Source organism: Vipera berus (assembly GCF_964194415.1).
Source record: "Vipera berus genome assembly, chromosome: 2".
NCBI lineage: Eukaryota > Metazoa > Chordata > Lepidosauria > Squamata > Viperidae > Vipera > Vipera berus.
The window spans coordinates 20653007-20669167 of record NC_138203.1 but is presented as its reverse complement, the minus strand read 5'-3'; the positions used below and the strand labels follow the sequence as shown (position 1 = coordinate 20669167).

The following is a 16161-nucleotide window of genomic DNA, read 5'->3' as shown; positions in this document are numbered from 1 at the left end:
CATACATTGCAACTGGGAAGACCATAGCCTTGACTATACGCACTTTTGCTAACAGGGTGATGTCTCTGCTTTTTAGTGTGCTCTCGAGATTTGTCATGGCTTTCCTCCCGAGGAGCAAGCATCTTTTAATTTCTTGGCTACAGTCCCCATGTAGAGCCTTGGTGGAGCAGTGGGCTAATGCCTCCTTAAGTAACACCAGCTGCCAGCAATTAGTGCAGGTTCGCATCCCACCAGGCTCAAGGTTGACTCAGCCTTCCATCCTTCCGAGGTAGGTAAAATGAGGACCCAGATTGTTGGGGGCAATTAAGCTGACTTTGTAATAATGCCGCTTGGGGTGTGGGTGAAAGCCCTAATAAGCAGGCATATACATAGAATGAAGGCTACTGCTAAGCTTGTAAGCCGCCCTGAGTCTTCGGAGAAGGGCGGGATATAAATGGAATTAAAATAAAAAAAAAATCAAAAAAAATCTGCAGTGATCTTGGAGCCCAGGAAAAAAAATCTGTCACTACCTCCATTTCTTCCCCATCTATTTGCCAGGAATTGAGAGGGCCAGATGCCATGATCTTGGTTTTCTTAATGTTAACTTTCAATGTGAAATGGAGACTACAGTATTAATCTTGAGTAGTTGCTAGACCAGTGTTTCTCAATCTCAGCAGCTTGAATATGTGTGGACTTCAACACCCACGCTGCCTGGGGAATTCTGAGAGCTGAAATCCACACATCTTAAGTTGGTGAGGTTAAGAAACTCTGTGCCAGGCTATGGAGAGATCAAGCATAAGGCATTTACTGTTCGTTGCCTGGGTACATTGAAATAGACCTCAAGGTAGTAAAAATACCCAGAGCCAAAATGAAAATAAACAGTAGACTTATATAAGATGTCTATGAAGTTCTGGGATAATTAAAATGTTGTGTATGTAATTGTAGCTTGGGGTTAATACCTGCTCTGGCAACCCTGGGCATCGATACAGTTGGCAGTCTGGTTAGCAATGTTTCTCATGCTACCTGATCTTATTGCATAACTTACTTTCGATAGCTGCCTGTCAGCTCTCATCAGCTAATTTCCCTAATTTGTGAAGGTGAAGTGAGCGTAGGAATGTTCTCTTCATCAATGGGGGGCAGTGCAGGTCCATAAAGAGAAATTAAATGAAAGGACCTTGATAGTGAAATGGTTACCCTTTTGGCAGGACTCTACATCCCATTCAGTTACCATTTGAGCATAGACCAGTTTAAGAGACACCCTTTCCTTCTTGAATGAAAGGTGAATATGGACAGTCCTTGCTTAGAGACTGCCTCGTTTAGTGACTGTTCCAATTTATAATGGTGCTAAAAATCAACTTAGCAACCAGTCCTCACATTTATGACCTTCACAACATTTCTTTGCTCTTATATTCACTTGCTTATTTACCCCATATCAAGATGTCCTAAAAGAGAAAGAACCCAATTCAGCTGAAGAAAGTAACGAGAAACAATGGAAAACTCATGTAAAATCATAAGCCCTATCACTGTCACCTAGCAACCACTTTGCTTAACAACCAAGTTGCTGGTCCCAAGTGTAGACACTAAATGAGGACAATCTGTACTGCTTCCGAGATGACTACTTGTAATCATGAAGAACTTCCTTCAGATAATTCTTCTTTCTGTTTGAACTGAGGTACCAAGATTTTTAAAATGTAACCACCTGGGGCCAGGTTTGCACATTAGAATAAGTCTCAGCTTGCTTATAGTTCATTGAATGAACTCTATACCAAAATATAAATTGTGGTTTACACGAAACCACAATGACTGGGGTGGTACAGCCTTGTAAGCCACAGCCAAATTACAGTATGGCTTAGCTGTACAATGTCAGAGCCATAATCTTTCAAAGTTCTTCAACTTTTGCTAATGTTCAGCAGTGGGAAGCCTTCAGCAAGCATTCATATCTTTGCATCTACAAGGGTCAAAAAAGACCTTGAAAACGCAAGCTGTGTTTCTGTCCCTGATCCTGCTGGCATATTTGTAGCATGAATGTAACTCTGAAAATAGAACTTGACTTGCCAGTCACACAGTGACCCAGCTATTCAGTCCCATCCAACATTCCCATTTCCTTCTCTTGTGTGCTTTCTTTGGGTTCTGTCAAGCAATGAAAGGCAGAACCAATGCAAGGCACAAAGCTGAACAGGTCTTGGGTGGAGATTTATGTGATCCGCGTCATAGTAGGTCAAGGCTGGCAGGCATAAAGGATTGTGCTATTGTACAAGGCATAACACGAGCAGCCTGGACTATTGCTTGCCATTTATAAATGTCAGGCCACTTTGGCATTATACAAGCTTTGTAACAACGAGTGATGGAGAGTTCTTTAATTTTCTCTTTTGACAGATGCTCCCATCTATTACTCGGATACATATTTTCCAAGTGTGAAAACCACTTCATGGGATAAAGTCTCTTTGGCTTTGAAAGCATTGCTTCTTCAAACTGGGTGAAAAGTGGGGTAATTCTGTTTTGAGGACAGGAGGCAGCGAAGTAAGTTTCCCTGGCGAAATCCAGCATCAAACTTGGAAAATTTTCAAAAATTTACAGGGAATAGATGGGGTGTTGATAGCAGAATTATCTTTCGATATTTCAGTACTTAGGAGCCTTTTGATATCGTCAGCAAATCATTAAAAGCCTTGCAATTCCTATGTCTTCCAGAGGGACCCTCCAAGATTGATTGATTGAATCCCATTTCTACCCTGTAGTAATCAAAGAACACGTAGCTGCTTAGAGTACATATAAATTAAAACATCCAGTGTGAGATTAAAAGTTACTAAATCATAATAACCATGTCCATCGAAACTATGTTAAAAAAAACACCAAAACACAAAAAGCAACAACAAAAGAAAACAGAATAAGGAAACTTAAGAAAAGTTTTCCTGAAACAATTAAGTTTGTAACATTTCGTGAATGCATGTGGAAAAGTGGGAGAAGAAAATGAACATAACTCCATTGGACATGACAAGCCAAGTATATATCCGAGCAGCCAATGGTTTTCCAGAATTGCTAAAGCAGGGTCACCTAATAGTTAAACAGTTCAAAAAGGATCAAAATGAGTGGAAGCTTTTCCAGAGGACCTGCTCTAGAAACCTGGCACCTAAAAAAATTGGCTGCTTGTTCTTTCCCATGGCTGTTTTTTTTTCTGTCAGGTTTCCCAGAAAACAAGAATTCACATAAAAGTAACATTTGGGTAGAGCAATCTAAACTTTCTTCAACAGACAATTATGGTGTTGTTGTTTCCTGTTTTGTTGTTTTTGTTTTAGGATGGTAGATAATAAAATTAAATTGAAAATTAAATTAAATCCTCTGATAACATCCACAGATTTTGTACCTTAGTAGTAGATTAGTACAGCGGCCCCCAACCTTTTGGGCACCAGGAACCAATTCTGTGGAAAAAGATTTTTCCATGGACCAGAAGGGGGCGTGGTTTCGTGTGCTGCCTGAATCCAGCGGATGGGGCTTCACTTGTTTGAGTGGCCCGGTTGCTGGTATGCCATGGCCCAGTGCCGGTTCACGGACTGGGGATTGGGGACCCCTACATGCTAATCATGAAAAAAGTTTCCTTTGTAGGATTACAGGGGTGTCAGACCTGATTACATCATGGGCCGTATCATGACATATCGGGATTTCTTTTGCCCTTGCGGGGCTGGGGTGGCCATGGCCTGCATTCAGCCTGTGGGCCTTGTGTTTGACATGCCTGATCTAGAGAGCTCTCTAAATCATCCCACTATAATGTTCCCAACCTGGTGCTCATGCTAGGAGTTTTGAAAACTGAAGGACACAACATGAGGTAAGCAAAATGTTTTGAGTTTTAAACATTCTGACCTGGAACAGAAGCTGAAATAGTTTTTTTTCCCCCAAGGCTAAAACAGAGTCTTTTGACCTTGAAATATTTTATACACCTCTCACATTAGATTACTTGGTATTCAATAACTTCCATGCTTTATTCTTTAAAGTTATCCTGATGTGTTGGAAAGGTTGAAGATAATGTCCCGGGATCATTATATTACACATCTGGAACTTCTTAAGGATCTTTTATAAGAAGCTTCAAGAGCTATCTTTTTCTGGAACTACCAGTTATTCATAGGGAATATGCAAAGTTATGTATTCCCAAGAACTGTAGTTGTCCTCCGATGCAATCATAATCCATCTTTATGTTCATTCAGCTACAACTTGCATCATACCTAGTTACTTACCTAACATGTTGGGGAGTTGCAATTCAACACATCTGGAGATAGTAGGTTTAAGAAGGTTGCTCTGATAATAGTTTTGAAGGAAGAAAGAATTCTCTTTCCTTGGTGAATGTACTACAGCAGGGCTTTTCAACCAGTGGTACAGGTACCACCTGTGGTACATTGGCACCTGGCAGGTGGTATGTGACCATCCTAGAAAAGTGGTAGCGGAGGAGGGGAATGAGCTGAACTGGTGGTAGCACCGCACAAGCCTGAGCAAGAGATGGCTGGAGCTTGCAGGGCTGTCAGGGTTCAGTGAAAGCTCCAGGATCAGCGCTTCTTCGGGGCTGTCAGGGCTCAGCGGAAGCACCAGGATCAGCACCAGGCTCCAGCTGGAGCTCAGCACTGATCCTGGTGTTTCTGCTGAGCCCAGAAGAAGCGCCAATCAGCTGGAATGTTGCAGCATCTCCAGGGTCTTGTGATTTACATTCAGATGCTTGGCAACTGATTCATATTTATGATGGTCACAGTGTCCCAGGGTCACGTGAAGTGACCAAAACCTGCTGCAACCACCCAGCAGACCGGGGGCGTGGGAATAAAAATCAAACACCCCCCCCACCCCACTGCCAATCCTCAACAGAAATGCTCACAACAATGAAAACCTCGGACAGGAGGAAGAGCGCCGCCGGGCGGGCAGGCAGGTGTCTTGTTTGGTTGTGGTTTGGGGGGCACTTTTTTCAGTGCCATTGTAACTTCGAACAGTCACTAAGCGAACTGTTGAAAGTCGAGGACTACCTGTACTTCATCACTTTTTTCCTTTTTCCTTTTTTGGGGGGGCGGGGTTTATCAAGTTTTTGACACCTTGCTAGGCGACTGGTGGAACTCGGATGTTGCCATATCCTAAAAGTGGTACAATGGGTGAAAAGGTTGAAAAGCCCTGGACTAGATGACCTCCAAGGTACCTTCGAACTTTACTATTATGCTTATGATTATGACTATACTTTGGTAATGCATCAGTTAGCTTGCACTACCTGATTTCCCAAAGAAATGGGGATTAGATATAGGAACCATAAATAGCTTTTGATTGGATGATGATAAATATCAGAAAAATGTTTAACCACTATTGGTGAACTCTTGGCCACAACCTGAAAGCCATGTGCTTATATTTTAGAAACAGTAGTTCTCACTAAAGCAGGCATCTTCAAACTTGGCCCTTTTATGACTTGTGGACTTCAGCTCCCAGAATTCCTCAGCCAGCATGCCTGAAGTCCACAAGTCATAAAAGGGCCAGGTTTGAAGACCCCTGCACAAAAATGTTCTGAGATTGAATGTGATTAGTTTACAAAGAGAAAGGTTGGTAATGGAAGTTAAATCCAACTGTGCCTAAGGTCAGTTGGGGTCCTAAGGATTTTCAAATCAGCTACGCAAGGACAGTTTCCTCTTTTTGCTGAAATAGTGAAAAAGCAAAGCTCCAGAGTTAGCTGGAAATCAGGAGCAAAAGTCTTCCTTAGCTGAAGAGCTTGGTGGGATCAAAGGAATCACAGGGACTAAAATATTAACTTGTTAAGGATGCAACCTTTGTACTTCAAAAACCCATGTCAGCATTCCAGTAGTTTCAGCTGAGAGATACATTACAAGCAGGGAAGAAAACATGGTTCAGTCTTGGGTTGAGTGGGGGATTCTCTTGCAAAGACTTTTCTGTTCTAATAAAGGAGAATATTTGTAGCTCAGGGTTGAAATGAGATGGCCTTGATGCTCTCTGGGCTTGGTTGTTTTCTTGCAGATGTTTCTTGCTAGCACTGACAAGGTTACCTAGTTTGGGTAATGAATCTATAAGAAAACCAAGCTCAGAGAGCATCAAGGACCCCTCACATGTCTGTTCCTTGCTAAAAGCACAGTGGGGGACACATGGATACCAGTAGGAGAAATGCTTGTATATCTCTAATCAAGAGGACACAAATCTGCAAACCTGGCTATGTTTCCCTGTCCTGGGGCATTGAATGTGCTAAGGGCCCCATTTCCTGGCTGTATTGTTAACTGGCCAAGTATCTTGTCTCCATGTGTATTTAATATGGATCTTTTTAGTGTTTTTGTTTTAAAATGTTCTTAGAATTTTTAATTGTAAAGTGTTTCTTGAATTGTAAGCTGCCCAGAACCATTGACTGAAATGGGTGGCTATAGAAGTTGAATAAACAACACACATTTTATTGTAACTATGGTAAATAAAATGTTTTGATGTGAAGACTGCACCTGATGCCCATTTTTCGGTAGGATGCTGACCACATACTAGTTGATCATAAGCATTTTCAATTAGTTATAAATGCCCTTTTAAACCAAAGACTTCTGGAAAATAGATGCAGGATAGCATGTGTATTTATTTACTAGGGCCTGTATGCTACTTCAGTCCATTATTCAGTAGAAATAATGAATCTTTCTTAAGAGAAGAACTGGAATATGGAAGGAAACAGCACAGAGCTGGCCTTGGTCAAACTAAAAAAACCAAAAACTTAAATATGGGTGAGCTTTATTTATTTTAATTTATTTTTTATTTTAATCCCATTTATATCCCGCCCTTCTCCGAAGACTCAGGGCGGCTTACAATCTAAGCACAAATCAAATGTGCTTAGCAATAGCCTTCATTCTATGTATAAGCCTGCTTATTAGGGCTTTCCCCCCCCCCCAGCGGCATTATTACAAAGTCAGCTTAATTGCCCCCAACAATCTGGGTCCTCATTTTACCTACCTCGGAAGGATGGAAGGCTGAGTCAACCTTGAGCCTGGTGGGATGCGAACCTGCACTAATTGCAGGCAGCTGGTGTTACTTAAGGAGGCATTAGCCCACTGCTCCACCAAGGCTCTTATGAGGTAGACCAGGTTGGAAAATTGGTTCCACAAGAAGACTAGAACTAGCTTTTATTGAGATAGGGCTATCAAACCAGAATCTTGCAAATCTGCCTGAGTTTTTCCTTCGTTCCCTGTTATGATCCAGGAAATCAGGGAAGACAATCTGAGTCTTTTCCTAGTAAGTTCCTGTCTACCCACCCTGTGTCTGTTGGTCTCCAAATGACTTCTGGTTGCCTTCTTCAAGGCCTTTTCCTCAGTTTCTTATTTTACAAAGTCAGTAGGGGAATGGGAAATCACAAAAAACTCTCATAGCTGTACAGTAGACTGAAATGAACAAACATCTTGGAAAAAAGTAATGATGTTTCCATATTGCTGCCAAGAAAATTACACGGATATGCCCTTGTAGTTGCCAGGAATTCAGCTTGAATCCCTGAATGTTTTACCGCCAGCATCCAATAAAATACTGCATAACAAAATGTTGGGGGAAATATGAAACTCCTGGGTTCTTAAGGTGCAAGGTCTGATGATTTTTCATCATTTTCCTGCTTTTAATTCAGGTCAAGGATCCAAGAAAAATGAAGCAATGGAAATGAGTTACTTAAAAATATAAAAATATCAAAACTTCATCATACTTGTGGCTAATAGGAAACTTCCCTGAGTGAGGCAGGATACAATATCATAGCTTCCGGAGACTAATATTTAAGAATGTTCAAACTCCAGTGGCTGTGACACTTGTACCTCTATTCTAAATCCTTTGAAATCCAATCTTAATTAGACTTTCCAAACTTGACTAGAAAAAGCAGGTGCATTAAGAACATTTGGTACTTTTGAGACTTTAATATTTTCAACAGGCTGGGTTAAGTACTTGGTAAGTACTTTGGTAAGGCCACACTTGGAATACTGCATCCAGTCACCATGATGTGAAAAAGATGTTGAGATTCTAGAAGGAATGCAGAGGAGAGCAACAACAATGATTAGGGGGCTGGAGGCTAAAACATATAAAGAATGGTTGCTGGAATTGGGTATCTCAGGGGTTGCCACAAAGAAGAGGGAGAAACAAGGTATTCTCCAAAGCACTTGAAGGCAGGACAAGAAGCAATGGATGGAAACTAATCAAAGGGAGAAGCAACCTAGAACTAAGGAGAAATTTCTTAACAGTTCAAACAATTAATCAGTGGAACAACTTGCCTCCAGGAGTTGTGAATGCTCCAACACAGGAAGTTTTTAAAAAGAGACTGGACAACCATTTGTCTGAAAGGGTTTCCTGCCTGAGCAGGGGGTTGGACTAGAAGACCTCCAAAGTTCCTTTCAACTCTATAACAACAACAACAACAATATTGTATAGCTTGTTGCAATAACCTTCCAGATTCTATGGCTATGTGCATTCTGAGATTCTAACGCATTCCAAATATTCAACAGTCCTTATATTGTTATAATATTTCAAAATGCTTGTCAAAGGAAAGACTTTTAGTCAAGCAATTATTTTCGCATAATCGGGGTTCAGATAGCCATTTTATTTTGGTTTATTTGATGTAGACTTCCTTGTACCAAAGAACACTGCATGACTCTACTTGCTTTATTGAAGTGCCTTGAATTGAAAGTGAGAAAGCATCACCTAACCTACCAAAGTCAGTGTATTGGAGGGCCAGGTTTAACTTACGATTCATATTGTTTGACAATAATGCGAGTTATCATTTTCCCCAGCAGCAGGTTGGGGAGGACTGGTTTGGTAGGAATAAATGAGGTTATTCTGCAACTGACTATTCTATTTTAGCCTCATTGGAAAAGTAGAAAGATTAGTGGTTTCTCAAAAGTAGACAATATGGGCAGAATGATGCCATATGTGGGATTTAGTGGTTCAGCTGTGGCTACTTCTTAGGCAAAGTTTTGGATTCCATATGATCATATAGACTAGAGCAGGGGTTCCCAACCAGGGGTGCTGGCACCCCCTGGCGGTGTGAGACGATATTCCAGGGGGTGCGAAAACTTGGGTTTAGAAATTTCAAAATTATAGTGTGTATGCATAATTCATTGTCATTATTTCACACTTTTGTAAGGGGTGCGAGAATATATCAGAAGCGTTCTAGGAGTGCAAGGTATAGAAACGGCTGGGAACCACCATCAGGCAACCCTCACCTAATCTGGTATTGAAAACCAACACCTGTTCGCAGGATTTACTGGGTTGCTATTACTTGCTACAGCATTACTGGAAGTCATAAAATAAATGGAATGGGGGGGGGCTTGGCTCTGTCCATAGCCCCATCCCTCTTTCCTATGTGAGCCAGTTTCCTTCAGACCACACGTGGGATATGAGATCTATGTCATCTGAGCTAAAGGTTCTGATACAGTTTGCTATCTTGTCCAATGCCAAAAAGTCTTTCTTTTTTATTATTCCTCTGGATGCAATAATTGCTGATGGAAAAGCAATTGATAATATTTTGACAAATTTTTTATACATGAGATGGGGTTCTGGCACTTCGCTCAGTTACGAGGGGTGTTAGGTATGTATGTGTAAGATTGTCTAGTACAGTGTTTTTCAAGCTTGGCAGGTTGAAGATGTGTGGACTTTAACTCCCAGAATTCTCCGACCAGCATGGCTAGCGTGGGGAATTCTGGGAATTGAAGTCTATACATCTTCAAGTTGTCAAGGTTGGGAAACACTGATTTAGTCATTATTTTACCACCAGTTTGCAGTCTCATGTTTATATTTCAGTTTTTTCCCCAAAGGAAGGTATCATAATGAAATACTTTCTCTAATGTAAAATTTTCAGATCAAGAAGCAAGGGGAACCAGAGAGGCTGTAGAATGATAGGGAATTTATTATTATCACTATTATTTTTAAACTACTGTATTATGCCTTTCTAAACAAAGCTATCCCCTGGTAGCTTGCAGCATCTTAAAGTTACAATTCAAATTTTGAGTTTTCATTTATAAATGAAAACCTGCAACTGGAATATACTTGTGTATCCAAACAAAGTGAATTAAATTGTTTAACATAAAAGTTCAAAATGTATACAGACACTCATGCGTGCGCGCGTGCACACACACACACACACACACACACACACACACACACAAACAGAGAACATAAAATAATGCCAAGGCCACTTTGCAACATTAGAGTAAACTCATAATACAGTACTTAAAGTATCTAAGAATGAGGTACAGAAATGGGCTTCTTTTAAGGGAAGACAGTATTTAAAAGATTAGATAACGTAATCTTTTGCTGCTCATCATGATGCGGGAACAAAGAGGAGCAGGACACATCTCTAAAAGTGCATTTCAACTAGGAGAGATGAGTGTTCAGAAACCTTTTGATTGGCTTTTGCAATGATGAATTTACAGAGTAGGGAAACCTTTTGGAAAAGAGGAAACAGTCATGTTCATTTCCAGCATGAATACTTACCATGACCTATTTGAATCCAAATTGGATTAAGTCCATTAATCTTATCAGTTTAAGAATCATTCTAACATCAAAAAGTTGATTACACAGTTTATGAATGAATTTGTAACTGAATGATATCAAGATCTTTCTGGTTTTTTAGTGTTATTATCAGGGAATTGCAAGATAGAAAGCTTTTTCACACCATTGTAATTATTATGGAGGTATCTGACTTTCTCTGGGATTGGAAACTAATAAGCAGCGTTGCTCCTTATCTGTACTTGGATGGAAGGTCATCAAAATGTCAGGGCTGTAGGCAACACTGGAACAAAAATAATACTGGAAAAAGGCAATGACAAAACAATTATATACTGAAAACAAACTGCTTTGATGTTCCATGAAGTCACCATCAAATTCAATTCAAAAAACAATTTACCTTTACTTCTAGTACAGTTGTAAAGCACATGCTTTCCATGCAAAAAAATTCTATCATTCAAAGTCATATTTAATAAGACCTAGAATTGGAAGAATCAATGACATACTGAAGTGAGATGGACAACTATTCTATCCTAATGTAAACAGCTTTTATAGCTTTCTGTTTCTTGAGTGCCACATTTGAAATTAACAACAGAGATGCAGAAAATCTACCTCAGAGCTTGTTAAAAGCGAATGTGGACTTTCTTTACCACTGATCCTGGGGGACAGTTGAGCTGCATTTTTTATTTTGGATAGACAAGTTTCTGTTCTACATCCTACCATATTTAAAAGCTTCTTTTCTGGTTGGAGGTTGCCATACTTAAAAGGACTGAGTTTTTGGCTGGTTGGGGACCTTTTCCCAGTTGCTTCCTAAAATGTCCATATGATAAGAATATACTGGAAAAGATGCTCTGGGGTTCAAAGAGTTCAATATTATTGTAAATGTGCTGGGCTTTTTAAAAAGTTAAGGAAAATGGAAAAGACCTAAGTCATCCATTTTAATTTTTGGCCTCATCTGACTTTAGGTCATCAGATCTGATTCATTTTTTTTGTTGACTTTTAATGAGAGACACACAGAGAGAATGGAGGTTTACTAGATCAGACATTTGCTCCCAAGTGGAGATCATTAAATAGCACAGATCTACTTTCAGTTGTTCCTTCCTACTTGAATGCAACACAGACTGAAATAAATCAATTTTGTGTTCTGAAGGTCAGAGTGGTATGCTTGTCCTCTGAAGACCAGAAACTGGAGATCAGTTTTATTATTAAGCCCGGTCTTTGTCTCTGGAATTGAAGCTGGCCTCTCACCATGTCAAGTGAAGCAGAAACAGTCAGTGTCAACAGTCAACAATCAACTGCCCAGCAGCAAACACCACTCAAACTACAGCCTTCCAAAAAAGAGAAAAAGAAAGGTAAGGTGTAAAAATGAATCAGAAGGCAGATCATTTCTGCAACCATCTGGAAAAGACTAGAAACAAGCACAGCCTGGTGCAGATCAAAATAGGATGGGGGATCTAGTTGCAGTACAGTTTTAAATCAGACCACACTCATAATTTGGTGCTTGAAATTGTCCGAATGACAGGATATATTCTCTGATGAATGAAATGCGTGAATGTATCTGTGAGTGAATGGCATCTGGGAAAGCAGATAGTATGAGGAATTGTTTGCAGGGGAGTCTTGTAGTAGAGGAAAGTATGTGAAGGTTACAACAAAGTTTGTGTCAAATGTACCTTAAGCATTTGCAAACTGATGCAAGAACAGAGAATATAATTTGGAAAACATGCTGATAAAATGAATAGATTTGGTGTGTTCAGTAGCAGCACATCCTGAACCTGATGTTTATGCATCTTTAATATATTTTATAGGGTACAAAAATATACATCAGATATAATGTTCAATCTTTTTAGCATGCTTTTTATTTTATGTTATACTGAATCAAAAACAAACTAATTTAGAATCTTGCATTAGACTGCCATCTTATGGTCATGCCAATCCATAGCAGAATTCTTTGAGTTTATTATAACCTTGGTTCTTTCAACTTTTATGTGTATGTAACTTTCTCTTCAGAGAATTGACCTTTATACAAAATTATAGCTTGAATATATTTATGGCTAGTGCAAGGCAAAAGAGTTGCTACAGGCTGAATGTCTGCTCATTGCATTCAGAAAAAGAACTAATAAAATGCATATATTGTACTCTGTTATCTATAGCCACAGCAAGAGTTCAGATAGACTTACATGAATTAAACTGGCTTTTCAGGATTGGAAAAGACAGAGGAATTCCTTTTGGCCAGATTTCAAGGTGATGGGGTAAAGTACAAAGCCAAATTGATTGGTGTTGATGATGTTCCAGAAGCACGAGGAGACAAAATGAGCCAAGATTCAATGATGAAATTAAAGGTAGGGTTGAGTCATTTCCTGCAAGTTTAAGTCTTGTTAGATCTATAGATTGTCATATCATGTACATAGGGGGGGGAGGGTTTGTCAAACAAGAGTATCTCCAGCATTGAGAATGTGATAGATTGTGAGGTCCTTTATGCTCTCTGGGCTTGGTTGTTTTCTTGCAGGCATTTCATTACCCAACTAGATAACACCATCAGTGCTCTGATAATGATGGTGCTGGATTGTTGACATTAGACAGGATGTGCTTGTAAATCTAGATTTACCAGAATTTTAGGAGTAATTCATTATTGCATCCTGACACAGACTTAATTTGGAGATGGGCCAAATGTCATGTTTGTGACTTTTGTAAAACTAGTATTTGAAGAAGAGAAAAATACCTAGAATTTGCAACAAAAAAAAGAAGGGGGGGAACATTGCAAGAACAATGAGTATTCCAAAGCTTGTATAAATTGTATTCAGCTTTCTTGCTTTTAGATAGATGATAGATAGATATGTAGTGTTACCCCCTCAGAGGCCACCAAAGGCCAGGCCCTCCCAGCCCCACTCTCCTCCGTTGTGCTCTGCAGCTGCGCTCTCAAGGTGTTAGGAAAGGGTCTTTTCTAGCAGAAGATCACGCAAAGTGAGGAGGTGGCAGACTCTGGTCATCAAAGGGGGGCTTTCAGGAACAAAGATGACTAGCCCCTAGCCCCAATAGTCAATGCGTGGTGGTGTTTAACAGCCCCAGGCAGTCATAGCAGCAATAGTCAATGAATTCACAATGACCGTTTGTAAACAAGTGTGGTGGGGAAAACCCCGGCTCCAGGCAACGATAGGAACACGAACGAAGGTAGTCAGCGTTCTTCAGCGTTCTTCAGTTGCCCTTGCAGCTCACCCTGCAAGGGCAACTGCCCACAATGTTTATAACTTGCACAAGTAATAATCAAAGTTCGGATGGCCACTAGTCTCCAAAGCAGTAACGACCAGCCTCTCCTCTTCTGTCATCGCTCACAGTCTCAGGTCTCATCGGTGTCAAAACCCCTCCACACTTTCCTTTATTGTTCAGATCTGAATTTAGCAACCCCAGCAACTTTCTCTCTCCTCTTGCCTCTGCTGGGGATATCCCCCCCTGCGAAAGAAACCAGTAAAATTCCACTTTCTCACTCTCTCTCACTCTATCCTTCCCTCTCCTTCACAGAAAGGATCAGCTAAAACCTCAAATCCCTCTCGACTCTCTCCAACAACAGCAACCACCCCCACCCCCTTTCTTTCCTTCTGCCTGATCCATGCCCAAAACTGGCAGCAGCTGTCAGAGCTTTCCTCTCCCCGGGCAGGCTCCTGCAAAGCCTTTCAGCCAGCCCTGCGATAGATAGATGATAGATAGATAGATAGATAGATAGATAGATAGATAGATAGATAGATAGATAGATAGATAGATAGATAGAGAGATGATAGATAGATGATAGATAGATAGATAGATAGATAGATAGATAGATAGATAGATAGATAGATAGATTAGATTAGATTAATAACCTTTATTGATAGTTTTTACTGTGAGCACATTGGCACACATTAAAAATAATTTTTTGTTGCTTGCTCTCAAAAGTGAACACATACATAACAGACATTTTCAAGACTTGTATATTTTCTAATATAGTACAAACAATGTTGGTAAATCTCCATATTTTGAAAGGTGACGATTCTGACAGGACTGCATAAATCAAGGGATATATTAGATGCAGCCAGTCAAGGCAGGCAGTTTGTAACTTTGTGGGTTCATTGTTCTTTGGATGGAAGCACTAAAATTGTTTTTACAGGCGCATTTAAGAAGAAGAAAAAAACACAAAGTGAAGTGAACTGATTTGAATAATGACACTTTTTTATTTGTTTAATTTATTTTACTTTATTTAATTTATGTATTTATTTAATCGGTTCATATAACATGCTGGCTTTTGATTGATAGGGAATGGCAGTTGCAGCCCGTTCCCAGGGACAGCACAAGCAGAAAATATGGGTGAACATCTCTCTTGCTGGAATCAAAATCATGGATGAAAAGACTGGGGTGAGTTGCTTCAATAAAGGGAAACAGCCGTGTTAGAGTGGCAAAACGAATATGTGCATCTGGGTTAAGTACATCCTGTTCTTAACTTTAAAAAAATTACCTGCCTGCAAACTTTGCTGCACTTTATGAAACACCGTGTAAAACTGGATTAGCTCTGATATGCAAACAACCAATGAGGAATTAACATTGAGGCAGAACTCTTGCTAAAGCAGGGGTGTCAAACTCAATTTCACTGAGGGCCGCATCAGCATTGTGGTTGCCCTCAGGGGGCCGGGTGGGTATGGCCAGGGTGGGTGTGGCCTGCTGGGTGGGCGTGGCTAGAGTGCGTGTGGCCTGCTAGGTGGGCGTGGCCAGCTCTACATCGTTCACATCAAGGGTACCTATGGGGGCCTGGGCAGGAGTGGGACAGATCTGAGGGTCTCTGGCAGGAGGAGGGTCTCTGGGCCAGGGCCAGGGCAGTGGGGGCCGTTCCCTCACTGTTTCCAGGATGGCTTCACGGGCCGCATGAAACCACTTTGCGGGCCGGATCCGGCCCCTGGGCCTGGTGGTTGACATGTCTGTACTAAAGGAAAAGCAACTACTGTAACACCTTCAATCACCATTTGACTTCTTGTCCTGTATTCCTTGTTCTAAATTGGAATGTAACACTTCTCTTATATCAAGTACTTTTAACCCTCATAACAATATCTGGGTTTTCAGGTTCTGTGATTGGTGTATAACATATATTACTTATTCAGGAGCATGTAGCTTTCTAGATCTTGGTACTGATAATTCAAACTACCTGTTAGACTGTAATGCATTTTTTTTGCTTTTTGCTTAGTGTAATGTATAGTTGCTTTAGCCAACCATCTAAGGTTAAACAGTGACATATGAATCTACAGGTAGTCCTCGGCTTATAACAGTTTGTTTAGTGACCATTCAAAGTTACAATGACACTGAGAAAAACTGACTTAGGACCATTTTTCACACTTATGACCATTGCACATCCCCATGGTCACATGATCAAAATACAGACGCTTCGCAACTGACTCATATTTATGATGGTTCCAGTGTCCCAGGGTCACGTGATCACCTTTTCTAACCTTCTGATGAGCAAAGTCAGTGTGGAAGCCAGATTCACTTAACAACCATTTTGCTAACTTAACAACTGTGGAGATTCGTTTAACAAGTGTGTGTGTGTGGGGGGGGAAAGGTCATAAAATGGGACAAAATTCACCTAACAAATGTCTCGCTTAGCAACAGAAATTTTGGACTCAGTTGTCGTAGGTCGAGGACTACCTGTGTTTTATCTATCAGAGTAAAAATTGTTTTAGAACTATTGAGCATCAGCTAAAGTGA

General features: G+C 40.4%; 1 protein-coding gene across 3 annotated transcripts in view; it reads left to right on the top strand.

The window, feature by feature from the left end:
• Positions 1-16161, top strand: part of DAB2 (DAB adaptor protein 2) — a 44415-nt gene that overhangs the window by 12231 nt on the left and 16023 nt on the right. For all 3 annotated transcript variants that reach the window (XM_081318711.1, XM_081318710.1, XM_081318709.1), the window contains exons 2-4: positions 11594-11795; positions 12643-12782; positions 14725-14823. In XM_081318711.1, coding sequence (XP_081174837.1) covers positions 11693-11795; positions 12643-12782; positions 14725-14823 — 342 coding nt within the window. In that variant the 5' untranslated portion in view covers positions 11594-11692. The remainder of the gene's footprint in view (positions 1-11593; positions 11796-12642; positions 12783-14724; positions 14824-16161) is intronic.